At 37.9% G+C, this 16,807-nt stretch overlaps 1 protein-coding gene and 1 long non-coding RNA gene across 4 annotated transcripts; one reads left to right on the forward strand and one right to left on the reverse strand.

Moving 5' to 3' along the window:
• Window positions 1-425: 425 nt before the first annotated feature.
• On the forward strand, window positions 426-10,860 carry LOC107994965 (ubiquitin carboxyl-terminal hydrolase 3). Of its 3 annotated transcripts, none has more exons than XM_017052157.3 (6): window positions 426-1,615; window positions 5,986-6,133; window positions 6,643-7,426; window positions 7,987-8,229; window positions 8,463-8,656; window positions 8,980-10,860. In XM_017052157.3, exons 1-6 carry the CDS (start codon window positions 1,525-1,527, stop codon window positions 9,140-9,142), a joined length of 1,623 nt encoding a protein of 540 aa, XP_016907646.1. In that variant the 5' UTR covers window positions 426-1,524; the 3' UTR covers window positions 9,143-10,860. The 3 variants fall into 3 exon arrangements, with proteins under 3 accessions (XP_016907646.1, XP_061933517.1, XP_061933521.1); XM_062077533.1 differs by lacking the exon at window positions 426-1,615 and adding an exon at window positions 2,895-3,939; XM_062077537.1 differs by lacking the exon at window positions 426-1,615 and adding an exon at window positions 4,696-5,008.
• On the reverse strand, window positions 5,850-6,697 carry LOC133666490 (uncharacterized). The gene is made up of 2 exons (XR_009830699.1): window positions 6,507-6,697; window positions 5,850-6,283 (listed from the first exon to the last, which is right to left on the reverse strand). It is a non-coding gene; the product is annotated as an uncharacterized LOC133666490 (long non-coding RNA).
• Window positions 10,861-16,807: the final 5,947 nt, after the last annotated feature.

Below are 16,807 nucleotides of genomic sequence, written 5' to 3' on the forward strand. Positions count from 1 at the left end.
TTGATTTTATCATTCTACCATACAAAATACATTATTCCTCAATAGATATTATAGATATTAATTTTTTATGGTAAAAAATATATCAATGTAAAATAAATTTTATAAGTTAAGATCAACATATCTTATTACATATTTTTTAATAAAAATAATTGCATTTATTAAAAGAAAAAGTATAAATAAATTTCAAAATTGTGTTTTACAAGTTGTCTTACGAGAGAGTGAAAAGTTTGAAATAGAAATGCGCATGCGCAGAAATCGGCCATTTTAATTAGACTTGGTTCTATTTATTACATTATGATAGTTATTAAAATTAATTTCTCCATCAGACTTTTCAATCTTCTATGAAAATTATAAAATAAAAAATTATTGAAGGATATTGAGGTATAAAATATTTAATTATATATTTTAATAAAATAAATATTTTGATTTAAAAATTCATCAAATTTATATTAGATTTGATATTTTTCATAGATTATATATGCATTAATAAATGTAATATTATTTTCAAAGTAACGAAAAGAAGAAAAAATGATACAATCGTAAAAAGTCTACGTTATCGATTTTTTGCTGCAATTATAATTTACTTTAATATGCGTACGCATATAATTTATATTAATATTTAGAATATGTTTTTTAATGTATATATGTATTATAAACGATTTTTTCTTTCCTTTCTACGAAATGAATCACTCATTTTACATTGCAAATATAGTAGTAGCAATCCTATCTCTGATATCATATTTATCAGCGATACCATTTGCTTGTGGTTCAAATTGCGAAAAACCAGAATATCATATCGAGTCGAGTTTAGAACGTTAAACATTTTACAAGAGATAACGCTCAATAAGTCCGCGACTGCATTGTGGTGAAATGCGTCGCCCTTCCAAAGCGCCCACGCGCTTAGGCCGGACCTGGATAAGTTGTTCAGAGGCTGCGCGACCTAGCACGATCCAAGGCTAGGTAGCCTAGCACAACCTGGTGAAAAGAGTAAGGTTGAGAAGAAAGAGTAAGAGAAACGGAGAGAGTAGCTGTAATCACACGCCTGCGAATGTTGGAACTCTCGGGAGCAGGGAGGAGAGACCGTACAACCGGCGAGTCAGTCGACTATTAGTGGTCTGTGACTCTGGAGGTAGCCCGACCACCGCAGAACCGAGCCCGACGCAGCTCGGTTGCGTTCGGTCGGTAGTCGGGGCCAGTCGGGCACTCCACTGCTCTTTTCGGTCTGGTCGTTTTCCTCAGTCCGTCGTCGTTACGCATCGAGAACAGTTGCATTCTTTCTTTTTCGTTAAAGACAACGAATAATACCCATCTTTTTCCGCACTATGTGACGGATATTAGGGGGCACCGAGCGTACCCCGCCTTCTTTGTATATCATTCCCACCCTATCCTCCTGCCTGCCACTACTCTCCTTTGCCCAGAGAGAGAAAGAGAGAAAGAGCACGTTGTAAACGCAGGCACGTACGTACGCAGGCACTCGCCGACGAAGGGGCCACGAGGGCCCCGTGGAATTGTGCTTAGGAAAACATGGAGTGTCCACATCTTGCTCAAAGCGTCCAATTCGGCGGTAACGACGTAGAAGCGAATTGTACGAAGGATCTACCATTCGTCTGTGCAGGTAGGACCTTAAAAAAATCCTTTATCCTTCTAAAAACTTGAAAGAAGTTGTATCTAGAAAATTAAACCTGACCCTCTTTCTCTCTGTTCCTCGACCAATCCTTTCTTTTCAGATTTTATTTTGCACGTCGGCTCGATCTCGATCTTTCCTTCACTTCTATTGTCTCCCATCTCCTTTCCACTCATTTCTTTTGCGTTCTTTATTCTCTGTTTCTCTCTTTTTCTCCCTGTTTCTCTCCTTGCTCTTTCTCTTCCTCTTTCTTTACCTCTCGTGACCGAGGCCCCGGCCGTTCCTCTCGCGGCCTTGAGCCGTCGTAGTCGACAAGATGAAGCGAGCCATTTCTATTTCCCTTTAAAGAAACTAATGCATGTTTTCGAAAAGTATAGCAACATATATGTTTGTGTTTGCTTTGTATTTCACAGTTAATACACGCGAGTATCGATGATGGACGCATGACTGTACGTACCGTAGTTCGTATGCTTCGCGAATCGAACTCGTCGTGCGAATATGTACATCTCTCCTCGATATAAACGCGAATGTGTACGTGTGAATACGTATGAATGCGAGACAAGTCTTGCACGCATGTGTGCGAATGTATATGAAAGTCCACTCCTTTTCTTCGTGTATTAGTGTATATACAATATAGTGGTATGTATATGTATCCTCCGTTCATGGGTGTCTCTCTACGGACCGAACAAGAGCGTCGTGGACGTGCGCGTGTGCATCGTCCTGCTGGGAGTTCTCAGTATGCGGCGCGGTCGTCATTGGAAAATCAATACCAGACGGCACTAATCAGCTGGCCTGAGATCTGTCATTAGAACTCGCCAGATAAACGTGCTCATCGTTCAACCGAACTATTCCCGCCTTTCGTTTTTCCTAATTTTATTCATTTTCACTTGACAACTCGCTTCAAGATTTCTTAAAAATCGGCTTATGATATAATATATGATAAATATAAAAATATATTTGCAAAATCAACGAAAAAGAATGATAATCTTATAAATATTTTTTGTTTTTGTTATGATATGCTTTCTACTCGACTGTTTGACTCTTTATTCTCTCTACTATACTCACTATCTTTGATACTATATTTATCTTGAAGTAAGCGCAATACTTTTATTGCATCCATTTAAATCTCCCTTTCCCTACATGTTCTTTCTCTTGACTTGAGGATTTTCGTACAGTTATTGATAGAAAATTTTATAATAGAGACTTTCTCCTCTGTTCAATGATTGATTTTGGATTACGATACTTTTTTTCTTTTAGCGACCTCTTACGGTAGCAAGGAAGAAGCGTTTACAATCAGCATGGTCTCGGCTGAAATTTATAAAAATTGAATATTTCTTCATCATTTAATTGTAACAAATTCTTTCAAAAAAATTAATCGTTGAGTAAACAAGAATTACAAAATATATTTTACAAATGAATTTAACATCTGTAGTGTAATCTTTTAAAATCAAAAGAAATCTATCGCAATTCACAAAGTATATCCATCTTCCGTTCGTCATCTTCGTCAAGAAGTGAGAAAGAGAAAGGAACGAGAGCACATGAAAGGAAGGGAGAGGGAAGAATAATGGAACGAAACAAATAGTCAAGGAGAGAGCTTTTCATAGCTAGCTGCACTAGTACGATCGATGAGTCAGGCTAGGGATTTTTTTGCGAACTTTCGATTGCTCAGTTCGATTCAGCACGCGGTTCCTCGAATTCGTTCAAGATGGACAAAGTTACACGATTTCACCATCGACTATCGTCATCGCTAGTCGTCATGTTCTCCCAAGAGATCGTTCATGCTTGACGAATCGCAACGTATCCAGGTTGCAAGATCAATTTAAATATCCCTGTGGTCTCGCGAGCAGAGTGACGCTAGTAAAAATTACCAAGCCTGACTCTCATACGAGTCACGCAGGAGAAAAATCGTCCCTTGTGGGCTATAAAAGAACCCCATGTTCCACACCTCTTCTCCCCCTCTCTCACCCCTCTTCTGCCTCTTTTCCTGCGCTGCAAGCTGGTTCGGGTACGACGTTGCAAAATCGATAACGGCGTCGTTGCTAATCGGATGCCTCGATACGAAGTGCATTGCTCGGGAAACGAATTTTTCCGTCATTCTTCTGCTCTTGCATCAATATCAAGCTTAATACTGTTGTCGTTGTTATTTTTCCTTATCTACCGTGCCGTGGCTTGGACAATGCGTCGACGAAATTCTTCGACGACGTAACACGCAGTAGGCGTGGCGAATCGAATCGTTCGTTACCAAGGCGAGAAAGAGATAGAACGATGACAAAAGAGATAGAGGAGTAAAAGAGGCGCAGAATGTATGTGTACAGGTTAGATTATTGTCAGTTACCCTTCGAGTTTTTTTTCACGTTTCACCTTGGAATTGTCCGTTAACATATCGGAAATTTTCAAATTTTCAAATTTTTATCATACTTATACACGCGTTTATCGACGATTTTCGTTCGATTTCGAACTTAGCTGCACTGACGTGATCTTCCAAGAATATATCATGATGCACAGTTTCCACGTGAAATTGCGAATTATCGCCGACTTTCAAAAGATTCGTTTCATAGTGCGTAACTTGATTATTTTGTAACATTATCTTTTTCTACGATAATGAAAGTTTAATTATAGTAATCTAATAAATTTTATGATACTGTTTACAATATATAGTTATTTTAATTTGAGAATAAAAGTAAAATAATATAGTGATGTAAATTTTTCAAAATTCATTTTTTAGCAAAATTTTTTTTCAGACAAAATTGAAATTGTATATGCAAGAAATTGTATATGACGTTTCAAATTATTGTTCGTATGTTACCAATACGTCTTAAATATCATTGTAAAACTATCTTCGAATTTGATACACAAAAGTATCTATTCTTTCATACATACCAATTGAATAAAATCTTAAAATATATATATATATATATATCATTATATTCCTATCATTTTTTATCATTATTTTTAAAATTACAATTTACAAAAAATAAATACAATGATTATGCAATTTCGATCAATGTTTCTTTACTACATAACTCTTCGTTAATTAAAATTATGCGTTATATATTCCATAAGAAAATAGGACAAAATAATTCGCATAGGGCGTGGAACTATAATACTTCTTACGTGAGATTGTAAAATAAACGCTTGTATAGGTATATAGGATACGTGCTTCTGGAAGATTGGATTTCAGTTGCTTTTCGTGCGGCCGACCAGCGTCTCAATTTTCATGTTCTCGCACTTTTTACATCTAACAATTTTACATTTTTTTCTTTCGTTGTATATTGTAGTTTATTTGGATAGCTAAAAATAAACGTGTATCAAGCAGGGCGATGTATACATTCCAGTAAACACAAAGGAATAAAAAAAATGATCTAGACCAATTCGATTCCAACGGTATGTAGAATCGACATTTCGAATTTTATCGTCGATTCGTCCAACTTGCCTCTTCGTCACAACTTAATTGCAGTAGCGCGTCTTCTTGAAATGAGATCAATTAAGCTAACGCATGTGCATTGCTTGCTTCTAAAACTGTGGATATGTCGGGATGTTAGAAAAAAAAATCGTGTAAAGAAAAAAAAAAACGTGCATGCAGAATCTCAAACGTGATAGCACTGCGAGACATTTTGCGATCGATCGACTGCGAAGGGGGTGTGTCGAACTACCTTCCTCCCATTCACCCTGGTTTTACGCGCTCTCTTGAGAATTACGTAAGCCGAGACGAAAAGATGGTACACCGACTTCGAACTTACATTATCTCGTAACAATTAGTATTTATATCTTGTTTGTTTTTGAAATGTGCTAAATATAAAAAAATGTTTGAAATTTTATGAAGGTTGGAAATATTGGATAAAAATCAAAGAATCTAGAATATCGTTAAATAAAAAAAAAAAAGTGTTAAATTGATTTTCTACGCGTGAAATACACGAGTAAAAATAAATTTTGCAATTTCAATTTAAAATTAATAAAACAATTTTTAATGGATAATATTAAAATAATGTCATTTTTACGATGTAATTTTTAATCGTGTAATTGTAGAAGAAGTATAAAAGTTTTTAATTTATCAATCTTCCTGCTTTCTACAATCTGCACATGTCCATTGAATCTTTAGAAGGATTTTAATAATATGGAATAAATGAGATTAGTGGGTCAATTTTATCTTATTTTAAGAAAGTTGTAGTATTACCATAGAATTCGATATAAGAGGAATAAATATGAAGAGGCATTGCTCTCAATCTTTGTTTTAACCCATTTAATATTACTTCCTTACTTTCATATCATTTTTAACATTAGAATGATAATTTTTTTTTTTAAATAAAACGTGAATTACGAATGCAATGCTTTTATCGAACGTACTTTGTTATTGTCGATAGTATGTGGCACCGAGAAAAGTACGTGGCTCTGTCTGTACTGTGGAGCCATTCACTGTGGACGATACGTGGCAGGCCATGCATTACAGCATCACGAAGAAAATACTCAACACTGTGTTTGTATCGACTGTGAGAACCTGGCAGTATTCTGGTAAGTTAAACCCTTCGCTTTCGCCATTCTCCGCAACACAGATCGACGATCCTCCTCTTCTTCTCATCATTGATACGATTTTTAATCTCGCCCACTCGCATTTCCCTCCAGTTTCACTCGGTTCGTGTTCAGCCATATTCCCTTTCCATTCTTTTTTTAAACATTAGAAAACAAAAAACGAATATGAAACATTTTCGAAATGTCTCGAGTTTCGAAACTCTCAACTTATAAAAATTTTATTATTATCCCTTTTTTTTTCTTCCATCCTATCATTTCGAATTTTAAACGTTTAACGTTTTAAACGTCGTCGCGAGAATTGCTCACGTTCGGCCGAACAATACGTTACATGATGATAAGTCGTTGCCTTACTTACAATTAGTCATTTATCGAACATTTGATACCGAAAGAAAGAAAGAAAGAATCCAACAGCAGCTTAAGCGCTTCAATTACTTAACTATGCCATCTTCGTCGTCGAACAGCCCGCGCTTACAAAGGCACGCACGTTTCAGTTACATGTGCGACGAGTATGTTATCAACGACACAACGAGCGGCCAAATCGAGAAGATACGTCGCGCCACCTTCCGTAAGGACGAGCACAAAGAGAACGAGGAGAATTGGAACACTTCGCCATCTACGACGCCGTCCTCGAGGAGGGAGAGCGAAGATAACGACGCGGACGCTCTCTGGAAAGCAGAAGTGGTCGTAAGAAACCTCCGGCCGAGGACAGCGCGAAAAAGATTACACTCGTTGGATGGCACGAGCGGGGACAATAGGCCGGCGACAAAGCGTAGGAGCTCGAAGATAACCAAGGAGAAGAAAGTTGTCGGCCTGAGGAATCTCGGCAACACCTGTTTCATGAACGTTGTGTTACAATCGTTCAACAATATCAGCCATTTTTGCGAGTATCTCACGCAGATGCCGTGTCTCGAAGGTATACCGTTCGACGAGCCACCCACGCACAGAGGTCGAATCGTCACACCCGGTAGAGCAAAAGAATTCATGAGCGACGCCCTCCTCGCGGAAGAGTTGAGAAAGGTTCTGCTTGGCTTGAATCTAGGCGGTTCGAACGGCCAGGCGATATCTCCCGAATGCCTTTTCCTCGTCATCTGGAAAGTCGTGCCAAGATTTCGGGGCTACCAACAACAAGACGCTCATGAATTTCTCACCTACATGTTGGACAGACTACATACGGAACTTTTGCAATTGTTGCCCAGACTGGGACACGAACCTCTCGGTTTGCGTGGCAAGCAAAGCATCGTTACAGCTGTGTTTGGAGGCACTCTTCTTAGCGTGGTAAGTCGCCGGATTGTTCTCGGAGGAAGCTCTGTTTAACCCTCGAAATAACGGACTGATCTGATCTGCATTACGGTCGGCAGATGCTGTATCATTTTGATCCTTGAGATAAATATATATAAGAGAGAAAAAAAAGTTTAGTATTATTAAAAATCTGTTCTATTTATCAATAATTCTTTTAATTTTGATATTCAATTCAATTCAATATATTCGACAATATTTTCGGATTTATCTTTTTACTTTTATTTTTCTTAAACACATTTAATGTTGAAACATTCTTGTTATAGATTTATCAATAATGATAGTGTTTCGGTAAGAGAGTAATCTGTGTTACTTGAATATTCTATTACCGGCTATTTTCTATGCATGACACTTCATGGATTAAAATGATCCGGCGTGCAACGGACGAGGGTTAATGCGTTTCCGGTTACACTTTGTTATTTCAATGCGGAATGATGGGAGGGAGTGCCGAATTAACATTTTTTTGGAGAGTCATTTTATTATTCATTTTCTTCTTGGGAGAAGCGCGGACAAATTATGGATCGCGTTTCCTCGCGCAGGTCCACTGCATGAATTGTCGTACGGATTCCAAGACGCACGAGCCCTTTCAGGATCTTTCATTGGATATACCAGACAGATTGCAGAGACGGACGAAAGAGCAAGAAGAGGTTTGCAGCCTCACGTACAGTTTAACGAGATTCTTCAAAGTTGAAGAGCTGGCCGATAGCGAACTATACTTTTGTGACAATTGCATGGGGAAACAGAGATCCACTAAGAGGTTCTGGATACACAGGCTGCCTAATGTTAGCATACATTTATTAATTACGTTACTTATGATTACAATAAAATTAATTTAATAAAAATTTTATTTCTTTTTGCATTTTTTTTTCAATTCTTCAGATATGTTTTATTTTTTAACATGTAACCGTGTATTTTTTGATAATTAATTAATTAATTAATCAATTTTTGATGGAATGGAATTTTATATATTTTTAGTATTTATATATATAAATGATAATTATGTGTTTTATTTTAGGTGTTGTGCCTTCACATTAAAAGATTTAGGTGGTGCAATTCCTATCGCTCGAAGGTGGATACACAGGTGGATTTTCCAATGAAGTCACTCGATATGTCTGCATTTACAGTGCGTGGCGTGAATGGAACGAAATTGGGCGCTTCGAATAGTCATCTGTATGATTTAGCTGCCGTTATTGTGCATCATGGTTCTGGGTATGCTCTAACCTCTTTTTCCATATTAATTCTTCTACGTAAAGTAGAATCAAACTTATCCATTTTATTTATTCTTATATTTATTATTACCTTTTTATTCTTATATATTTATCTATCTTTTCTATCTTTCATATCAACCGATTGTATACGTTAAACATAATATTAGAAAATATTGTATTTATTTATAAGAAGCAAAATTCAATGGATTTTATCAGTTTGTAATCACAATTCATAAATATTGTAAAAAGTTATTTTCTCATTTATTGTATAACGATACACTAGGATATCTATTTTGAGAATAAATATTGGAATATCCATTTTAGCGCTGGAACTGGACATTACACTGCCTTCGCTGTTCACGATGGACAATGGTTTCACTTTAACGATAGCTCTGTACGACCAGCAACCACCGACGCGGTCGCCAAGTGTAAACCTTATATTCTGTTTTACGTGCGGAAAGAGTTTTCCATTCCACCTCCTTTGTGACGTCGTTTCCCCAGTCAGTCCCGTCCTGATGATTCGAGCTTCGACGACGATGATGATGAGATGACGAAGAAGTAAGCGAATTCGAGCACAAGAAGTTAAAATGGTGCATACAATAAAAACTGGCCAAACTGAAGAATGAGTAGACCTATATAGTTTCTCGAAGTTTCTAAAAGAGAAAGGAAGAAAGCAAAGCTCGTCTTTTTTTTTTGTTTTGTAACCAATTTTCTGTTTCTTAAATTCTTAGCACGATTGATCGATGTCACGTATACACGGGGTTTACATCAATGATAAAAATGACTAATACTTCATAGATATATTTTTTGTAAACTGAGATAATCGGTTGCTCAACATCGTATAGGAATTTATTAAATGTTATAATAATTAGCACGATGTAAGAGTATAACGTTAAATCTTCGAGTGGTCGTTTGAAGCGAAACAAATTTTAATTGTTCGCAAATGAGCGACTATTATTAATTTTTAATTATTTTATTGATTTTAATTTTTCTTAGATCATATATATATATATATATTTTTGTTTTCGTAGCTATTGATTTTATATGGTCCATTTCAGTTTTTTTTTTTTTTTAGATCATATTAAATGATTTTTTTTTTTCGTTTTCATATTTGTTGATTATACGGTAAATTAACCAAGTATTTCGATATAGTCCTTTTACGGTAGATAAAAATACTATAAGATACACCATGCATACCGATTAGTTGTATACGCACATGAACATGTAGGGATATAGCACGAGAACTGAGAGCTTCCTTTCCCTTTTTAGAAACATTAGAAAAAAGCAAAAAAACAAAGAAGGAAAGAAAGAATGTACTCTCGAGGCAGATTGCGGAAACGCGTTGCCTTTAATGTTGATTTTCTTTATACTCCTTTTCGCTGGTCTCTCTCGGTGGTCGTTGACCACCTCCCTTCATCGAATCGATTAAAGCTCCTCCCGGCCGTATAGCGGAATAACGCGTAACGCGTACCTCGTATATATATATATATGTGTGTGTGTGTGTATATATATATATATATATATATATATATATACATAAATACATATATAGTTTTAAAACGAAAACGACTGGTCTTCTCGGTAGATAGATTTTTTCTAGGCTTAGAGCGATATCATCGTTATTTCGAGGGAGCTGGTAAACGAAAATACGAATATAGAGCCAACCACTCTGTTATTTCGGAAAACATGTTACCTACATCCTTGAATACTTAACACACATACTCGTACATATATGTACACACAACGTACACGATTATCATTCGAACATATACATACACCATGATTACATATACATTACAAATCGTTTACATGTGTGTTGACAAAATACACGTATGCATGCATGTATGTATACAAACACGTTCTCTCTTTTCCCCTATCCTCCTTTTTCCTCACGATCCTTGACGGCTCGACAACTCTTATGTGATTATTTAAAGACTTATTTTTTCTATAATGGTAACGATAATAACGATAATAAGTTAAAGAAAGCGTAGCGAAAGAAACGTTTTATTAAGGCGATAAATTCGGTAAATGCGCATCTTCAGCAAAGACTCACTCGTATGCAAAAAAAAGCGAAAGCGAAATGGAAAAAAAAAATTTAAAAAAAAAAAAAAAGAAAAAAAAAGATGGAAGTAAGCGTGCAACACTATTATTGAGAATAAATGAGATATGTATGAACGACGTATAAATAAAGAACATGAACGACGATATTAATATTCCTATTTATCACTCATATTATTGATTTTCGATGTACAATTTCTTGGCAGTTATTCATAATTTTAGTTTTAAAAAATGAAGACACATTTTTTTCTTTTTAATGTAACACGAAGATACATATATGTATGTATAAGTCATGAAGAGACTTGAATTGTTTAAATACGTTGACATAATTATCAAATGCGCAGTATTTATCGCAGATGTATATGTACAAACAAAAAAACGTATAGAAAAAGGTAAAGCAAAAGATCCCGAAATTAATTTTCAACCATTTGTTAATCATTTATGTACATATGTAGTTATAAAAAATGAAACAAATATTCGTATTGTATCAGGAAACGACAGATGAGCGTCAACCCTTTTTTCTTTGCAACGAGACAGGAGATCTCTTCTTTATCGACGGCGAATTATCATTCGTTTTCGACCGATGTTTAGAAATCGATCCAAACGACCCCGGTATAATCATTCGATAAAATCGCAAGCAAAAACATCCACTTTCCATATCTTTGCTTTTTTTGTTACGTTCGGAATTTCTATTTTTGGATTTCTCATGTATATTTTCGTTCGATCGTTTCGGAACGATTACCAATGAACTGTTATGAAACTTTACACGATTCGACTTTTTCTGTGCCAAAATGTTTTGCTTTTTCTTTACGCTTTCCGAGACGAACGGCCTGGCGGAAGTTTGCGGTGTTACTTGCGTGCTTTTAACAAAGAACACCGAATAAGGATTCTTCGCTTTCGTTCCATCCATTTTTCTTGACGTTTCCTCGTTCTTCTTTTGCTCTTCACGGCTAGAATTGGAATCTTTGAGATCTTGAACCCACAAATCATCGCGATCGTACCGTCTACAAGGATTTTCAACGCTTGTTGACACATTTTTAGAACATTCACCCATGAATGGATGATCGTCACGAATCACTGACGATTTCTCGTCCGGAGAGTCCGGGTTAGGCTCAGGTTTACACAATTTCTCCTCCAAACTCTCGTATATCTTGAACTCCTGCAACGAGGACGATTCCGAACAACTTTCCACCGAGCTCTCCCTTTCTTCCCGATAATCCCGATTTTTGTAGATAATGCTGGTCGTTTTCCCATCCGCCTCTTCCTCTTCTTCGCATTTTTTTTGTTTTTTCCACCTAGCCGAAAATTTTTTCACCAATCCCTTCATCCCGGACGATTTACCGTAACGATTCTCCAATTCGGTCTGTGCCACGTAACTGATTATCTCCGTAGGTGAATCCTCGAATCCAGAGCCTGCCAATCTAGTTATGCTTGGATGCATGTCCAGTGTATAGCCTTTGTTCTCCGCGTCCTCGTCCAAATTGCCGAGTCGGCCGGGGACCTTGAATTTCATCGAGGCGATGCTGGTTTTTTCCGAAATCGTGAAAGGGAATCTGTCCTGGCTCTTCTTCTTGAAACGTGGCGACTCTTTCGACTTGTCGTGGCGCAGTTTAGGCGTCGAGGAGGAACACGAGAGAATGAATTGTGGCATCTCGCAAAATTTATCGGTCGGGAAGAACGTGGCGGTGTCCGATTGGATGATTTTTGTCTGTTCCGAATTCATGGTTCTTCGGAACTGTTCGGCTGCCAATTTTTCCAAAGAAAATCGTTGCGGCTTGTAATTTTCCCTCTCGATATTTATCTCCGTTTTGATCACTTCCTCGTCGTCCGGCGAGGCGTTCAACGATTCGTATTTCAATTTATTCGGATCTTCCATAAGTATCTCATGGCCACCGTCCCCTATCTGATTCTCGAACAAATTCGGCGGCTTCCTATTCTCCACTATCTTCTCGAAAATTTCTCCCTCGTAAACGTTCACGTGCTTGTTTCGATAACTTGTCGACGAGTCTGAGGGACCGATTCTTGATGGAACGAAAGATTCCTCGTACACCTCGATCCCTTTAACCGATTTTTGAACACTGTAATCACGCGACGACGAACTATCCGAGTCGTCGTTCGAAGAAATGTCCTCCACGCATTTTGATTTGCCGCTCTTTTCAGACTTTCTCGAGTTCTCCGCGGAATCGCTCAGTCTGAATCCGTCACTCCTCGTCACACGATTAACATTAGATTTCACGAATGCATTCTGATCCCCTTCTTTTCCCTCTTTATTTTCCTTGCTTACCTCGCACGGCAAAGATAAACAAGTTTTGGATGGAACAGCTTCCAACGTCAAAGTCGATTTTTCCACATCTTCCAATCTCCCTTTCTCCCTTTCACTTTTCGCATAATTCGAATCAGAATATTTCTCTTGCTCCATCGTATCCGTCGTGTTCACGCGTCTATACGTAACCTCGCCACTGTTCCTAATATCCTCGTAACTTTTCGCGTATGGAGAGCTCTCGTGCGATTTGCACGTCTCGTTGCTTCTCTCAGACTCGTATCGATAACCTTCGGGCGACGACGTGTTACTGCCGAACGTTTGTCTGCTCGAATCGTTCAAATTTGTTCTCTGGCTGAACGTTCGTTTCTCGCTCTCGCTATATTTGCTCGTCAATGACATTCTACTTCTATCCGTGGGAATTTTCACGGGTATCTTGGATCTTATGCTGAGGAACGAGGATCTGCAAGACGTCCTCGACGTTATGAGTTTCGTGTGGCTCTCATCGGACTTCAATCTCGATTCGGCATTGGTATCCATCTGTAAATTGTCGAACGAGTCCGGCCGAGAGATCGTTTTGCTGTCCGGGCAAGACTCGCTGCACGTGTTTTCCGAAACGTCCTTAGTCGCTTTCTGGTCCAGGGACGCGTTTGACAGTGCCATGATCAACGTGTCCGTGTCCAAATGTCTGTCGGAGCAAATTTTGCTGGCGGGCGACGTGGAGAAGGACACCTCTTGCGAGTTCAGGACGAGAGTGGGAACGTTCACGAATTCTTGATCGCTGTTAACCTTATCCTCGTCCAGGATACGCGTTTCCTTGTTGTTTCTCATGAATTCCGGGGAGAATATATTCTCCCGCGATTTGGTCGAGTCGCCCGCGAAAAATTCCGTGAACGACGATGTTCTGCTCTGAATCTCGCTCGAACCACAAATCTTGAATTCCGGCGGGAGCATGATGTTTTGCAATTGAGAATTTTTATTCTCGTTATTGCTCTCGTAGTTCAATATACGTTTCGATATCGCTTCCTTGAGAGCTATCGTATTCGTGATATTGGACGGGTAAAATTCTGACTTGTTCGCGTCTAAAGAATTTTCGTACGTTATTGGACTTTTCAATATTATTTCCGGTGATCGTATAGTTCGCGGAGTTAAAACGAAAGTCTGATTAACGCAGGGATTGGAATTCGTAGGATCGACGTATTGATTCGTGGATATTTCCGTTTGATCGGCGAAAACAATGTCACAATTTTTCTTCGTGTTCACATCGACCGCGAAATTTTGCTCGATGTTGATCACGTCGTATGACGTCACGTTTCTCGAAGTTTCGGGATTCGGCAGAACGCGGGGGGAGATGGGGTAGAACGAAGTTTCGCGCAACGGTTTCGTTTCGAAGCGCTCTCTATTGTAATCGCGAATCGTCTCCTCTCTCGCCGAGAAGAACAACGGTTCGTCCGCCCCGCTTTTCCCCACTCCGCTATTTCTCATGTCTTGACTGCAATCGCTCCTCGACGTGTCCAGTGCTCTGTAGAAAGATCTGTCGCGCGGCAGGTTTTTCCTCATGTTCAACGCGAATGTCGGGGGATCGTTTAAACTCTGTTGTTGAAATTTGTTTTCGATATAATTCATGCCAGAGACGGGAGATGCGACGATGTTTTCCATGTAATCGTTTCTCGAAGATTTCACGAGGACGTAATTGGACGATTTTCTCGACGATAAAGGTACGGACAACGGGCTATTGTTCATATTCTGAATTTTCGGACTGCCGCATAAATGGAGTGAAATTTCAGTTTCTTGAGGCGTGATTGGGATCAGACGGTCGATCTTCTTCTTCATCCCAATCCTGTCCGACATAACCTCAAAACCGGACTCGGCCTCGCTGCCCGAGCTGAGGTTCTGCAGGATCACACCGCGGCAAGGTCTGTACTTGTTTTGCGGCGAATTTTTTATTGAAATTGGCGAAAGTGGTTGCAACTCGATCCTGTTTTTCGGCGAGTTCTCGCAAGAGGCGCTGGAATAAAGATGAAGGAACGACGCGCTTCCCCTGGATCTTGACGAATCATTGCTTCCCTCGTCTTGTTGGTTGCGATACAGACCAGAGGTGCTTGGCAATCTGGACGACAACGGCGAGTAACGTTGGGGATCGCTCGTCAATACATCGATACCGAACGACGTTTGTTGCTCGGAATTCTCCTCCTTGATTCCCTCCATCTTATTGTCGAGCAACGAGTTTCTACCAGACCTTTGGCCATTGTTCGAATCGTTCTTCAAATCAGGTGGGCATATCTCGTTCGGTTTCGAAACGACCATCGCTCGATTCCTCTCGTTCTCCAACCGAATTTTCGCCCTTCTCCGAGTCCGAGCGTCTTTCGATTTCAAATCGCTGTACGATCTTTTCGAATAAACGGTTTCCCGTTCCTCTCTCTCTTCCCTTTCAATATTCTCCTCGATTCGATTCGTCGTACCGTGAAAATAATAGTCTCGCTTCCGGGAAAGACGACGGCTTATGCTAATCACGCGATTGGCGAGACGCGCGGCTTCGTTCGGCGATGGATGATGTTGAAGACGTTTCCTCAGATCAGACGGGGAACTACCTCCGGAACTGCTCTCGCTCCTCACGATGTTTTCTTCGTCTTCGTTGATCGAACGATCTATCAGAGATACGTTACGTTCACTGTTTATTTGTTGTTTAAAGATTCTTTAAATGATTTTTAAATTTCACGTTAAATCGTTTTTAGATCATCTATGATAATATAAGAAGAAATGAAATTTAATTTCGACGATTTAACGTCAATGTATATAAAAGATAAAAAATTCGTAAAGTTTTAATATCGTAAAATTTAGTTAAGCTAAGATTTTCTTTCGATATTTTGACGCAATTATATCGGATTATTAAAAATTGTAATCGAAGATAATACTTACGTGTATACATGTGTCAATTAAAATTTTTAAAATTTAATTATTTTACATTTCATCTTTACGTTTTGTGTAAGTCGTTATTAAAATACTGCTATTGCATCGTGATCGACGATAAAAATATCGATATTCTTTCAACTTATGACGTGAAAGAAAAATGCCATAGGTTAGGAAATAGAAAATGAATTACAGATGTTTTCGATCATTAGACTTGATTACCTTATACGTAATATTATTTATTTGGAGATTTTTTCTTGAAAAAAAATAGAAATTAAAACATTTAATAATTGTAATTAAATTCTGTATCAAAAAATCATAATTGGGTATTAAGTCTAGATCTAATTGTCAACAGAAAGACGAAAATAAAGAAAAAAGAATTTGCGATAGATATAAACAGGAGAGATTAAAATTCCTACCAGCAGAAGAAGGTATAGGGCTAGGTGTCTTCACTTCTATATTCTCCAAAATCCTGTCGTTGCTTAACATAACGAATCCATGGAAAATATTCTGCTGATCTTCCATGCACAGATAGTTAGAAGAGGTTAGTAGAACATTTAAATTGTTCTGTGCTTAGTATGATAAAACATAAGAATGCATTTTTTGTTCCATGTCTCTGGGAGCTTCAGAGCTTCCTTACCATTTTAGTGTTGTTTTCGACATTACCGATGCAGTATACAATAAAATTGGAAATGATGTATGTATTATTACATAAATTACATATAAATGTAATTTGTCGTATAATATTAAATTAATATCAAATAATAAATTATTAATAAAATAATGAAAAGTATAATATTTTATTAAAATAATTCGTTTGAAATGTACAAGTATCTATACATACTTACTTATCGTTAATTATATGATTCGATAAAAATAAATGTATAATATATATGTCTATACTTACCATATATAAAAATTGGA

Source organism: Apis cerana, linkage group LG1, assembly GCF_029169275.1.
Source record: "Apis cerana isolate GH-2021 linkage group LG1, AcerK_1.0, whole genome shotgun sequence".
Lineage (NCBI taxonomy): Eukaryota > Metazoa > Arthropoda > Insecta > Hymenoptera > Apidae > Apis > Apis cerana.

What these genes read in the sequence shown, in the direction of transcription:
- LOC107994965 (XM_017052157.3), top strand. Translation starts at nt 1,525, where the DNA reads ATGGAGTGTCCACATCTTGCTCAAAGCGTCCAATTCGGCGGTAACGAC. An exon ending in GAGGCACTCTTCTTAGCGTG is followed by an intron (nt 7,427 to 7,986) that starts GTAAGTCGCCGG and finishes TTCCTCGCGCAG; the next exon opens with GTCCACTGCATGAATTGTCG. An exon ending in ATTGTGCATCATGGTTCTGG is followed by an intron (nt 8,657 to 8,979) that starts GTATGCTCTAAC and finishes TATCCATTTTAG; the next exon opens with CGCTGGAACTGGACATTACA.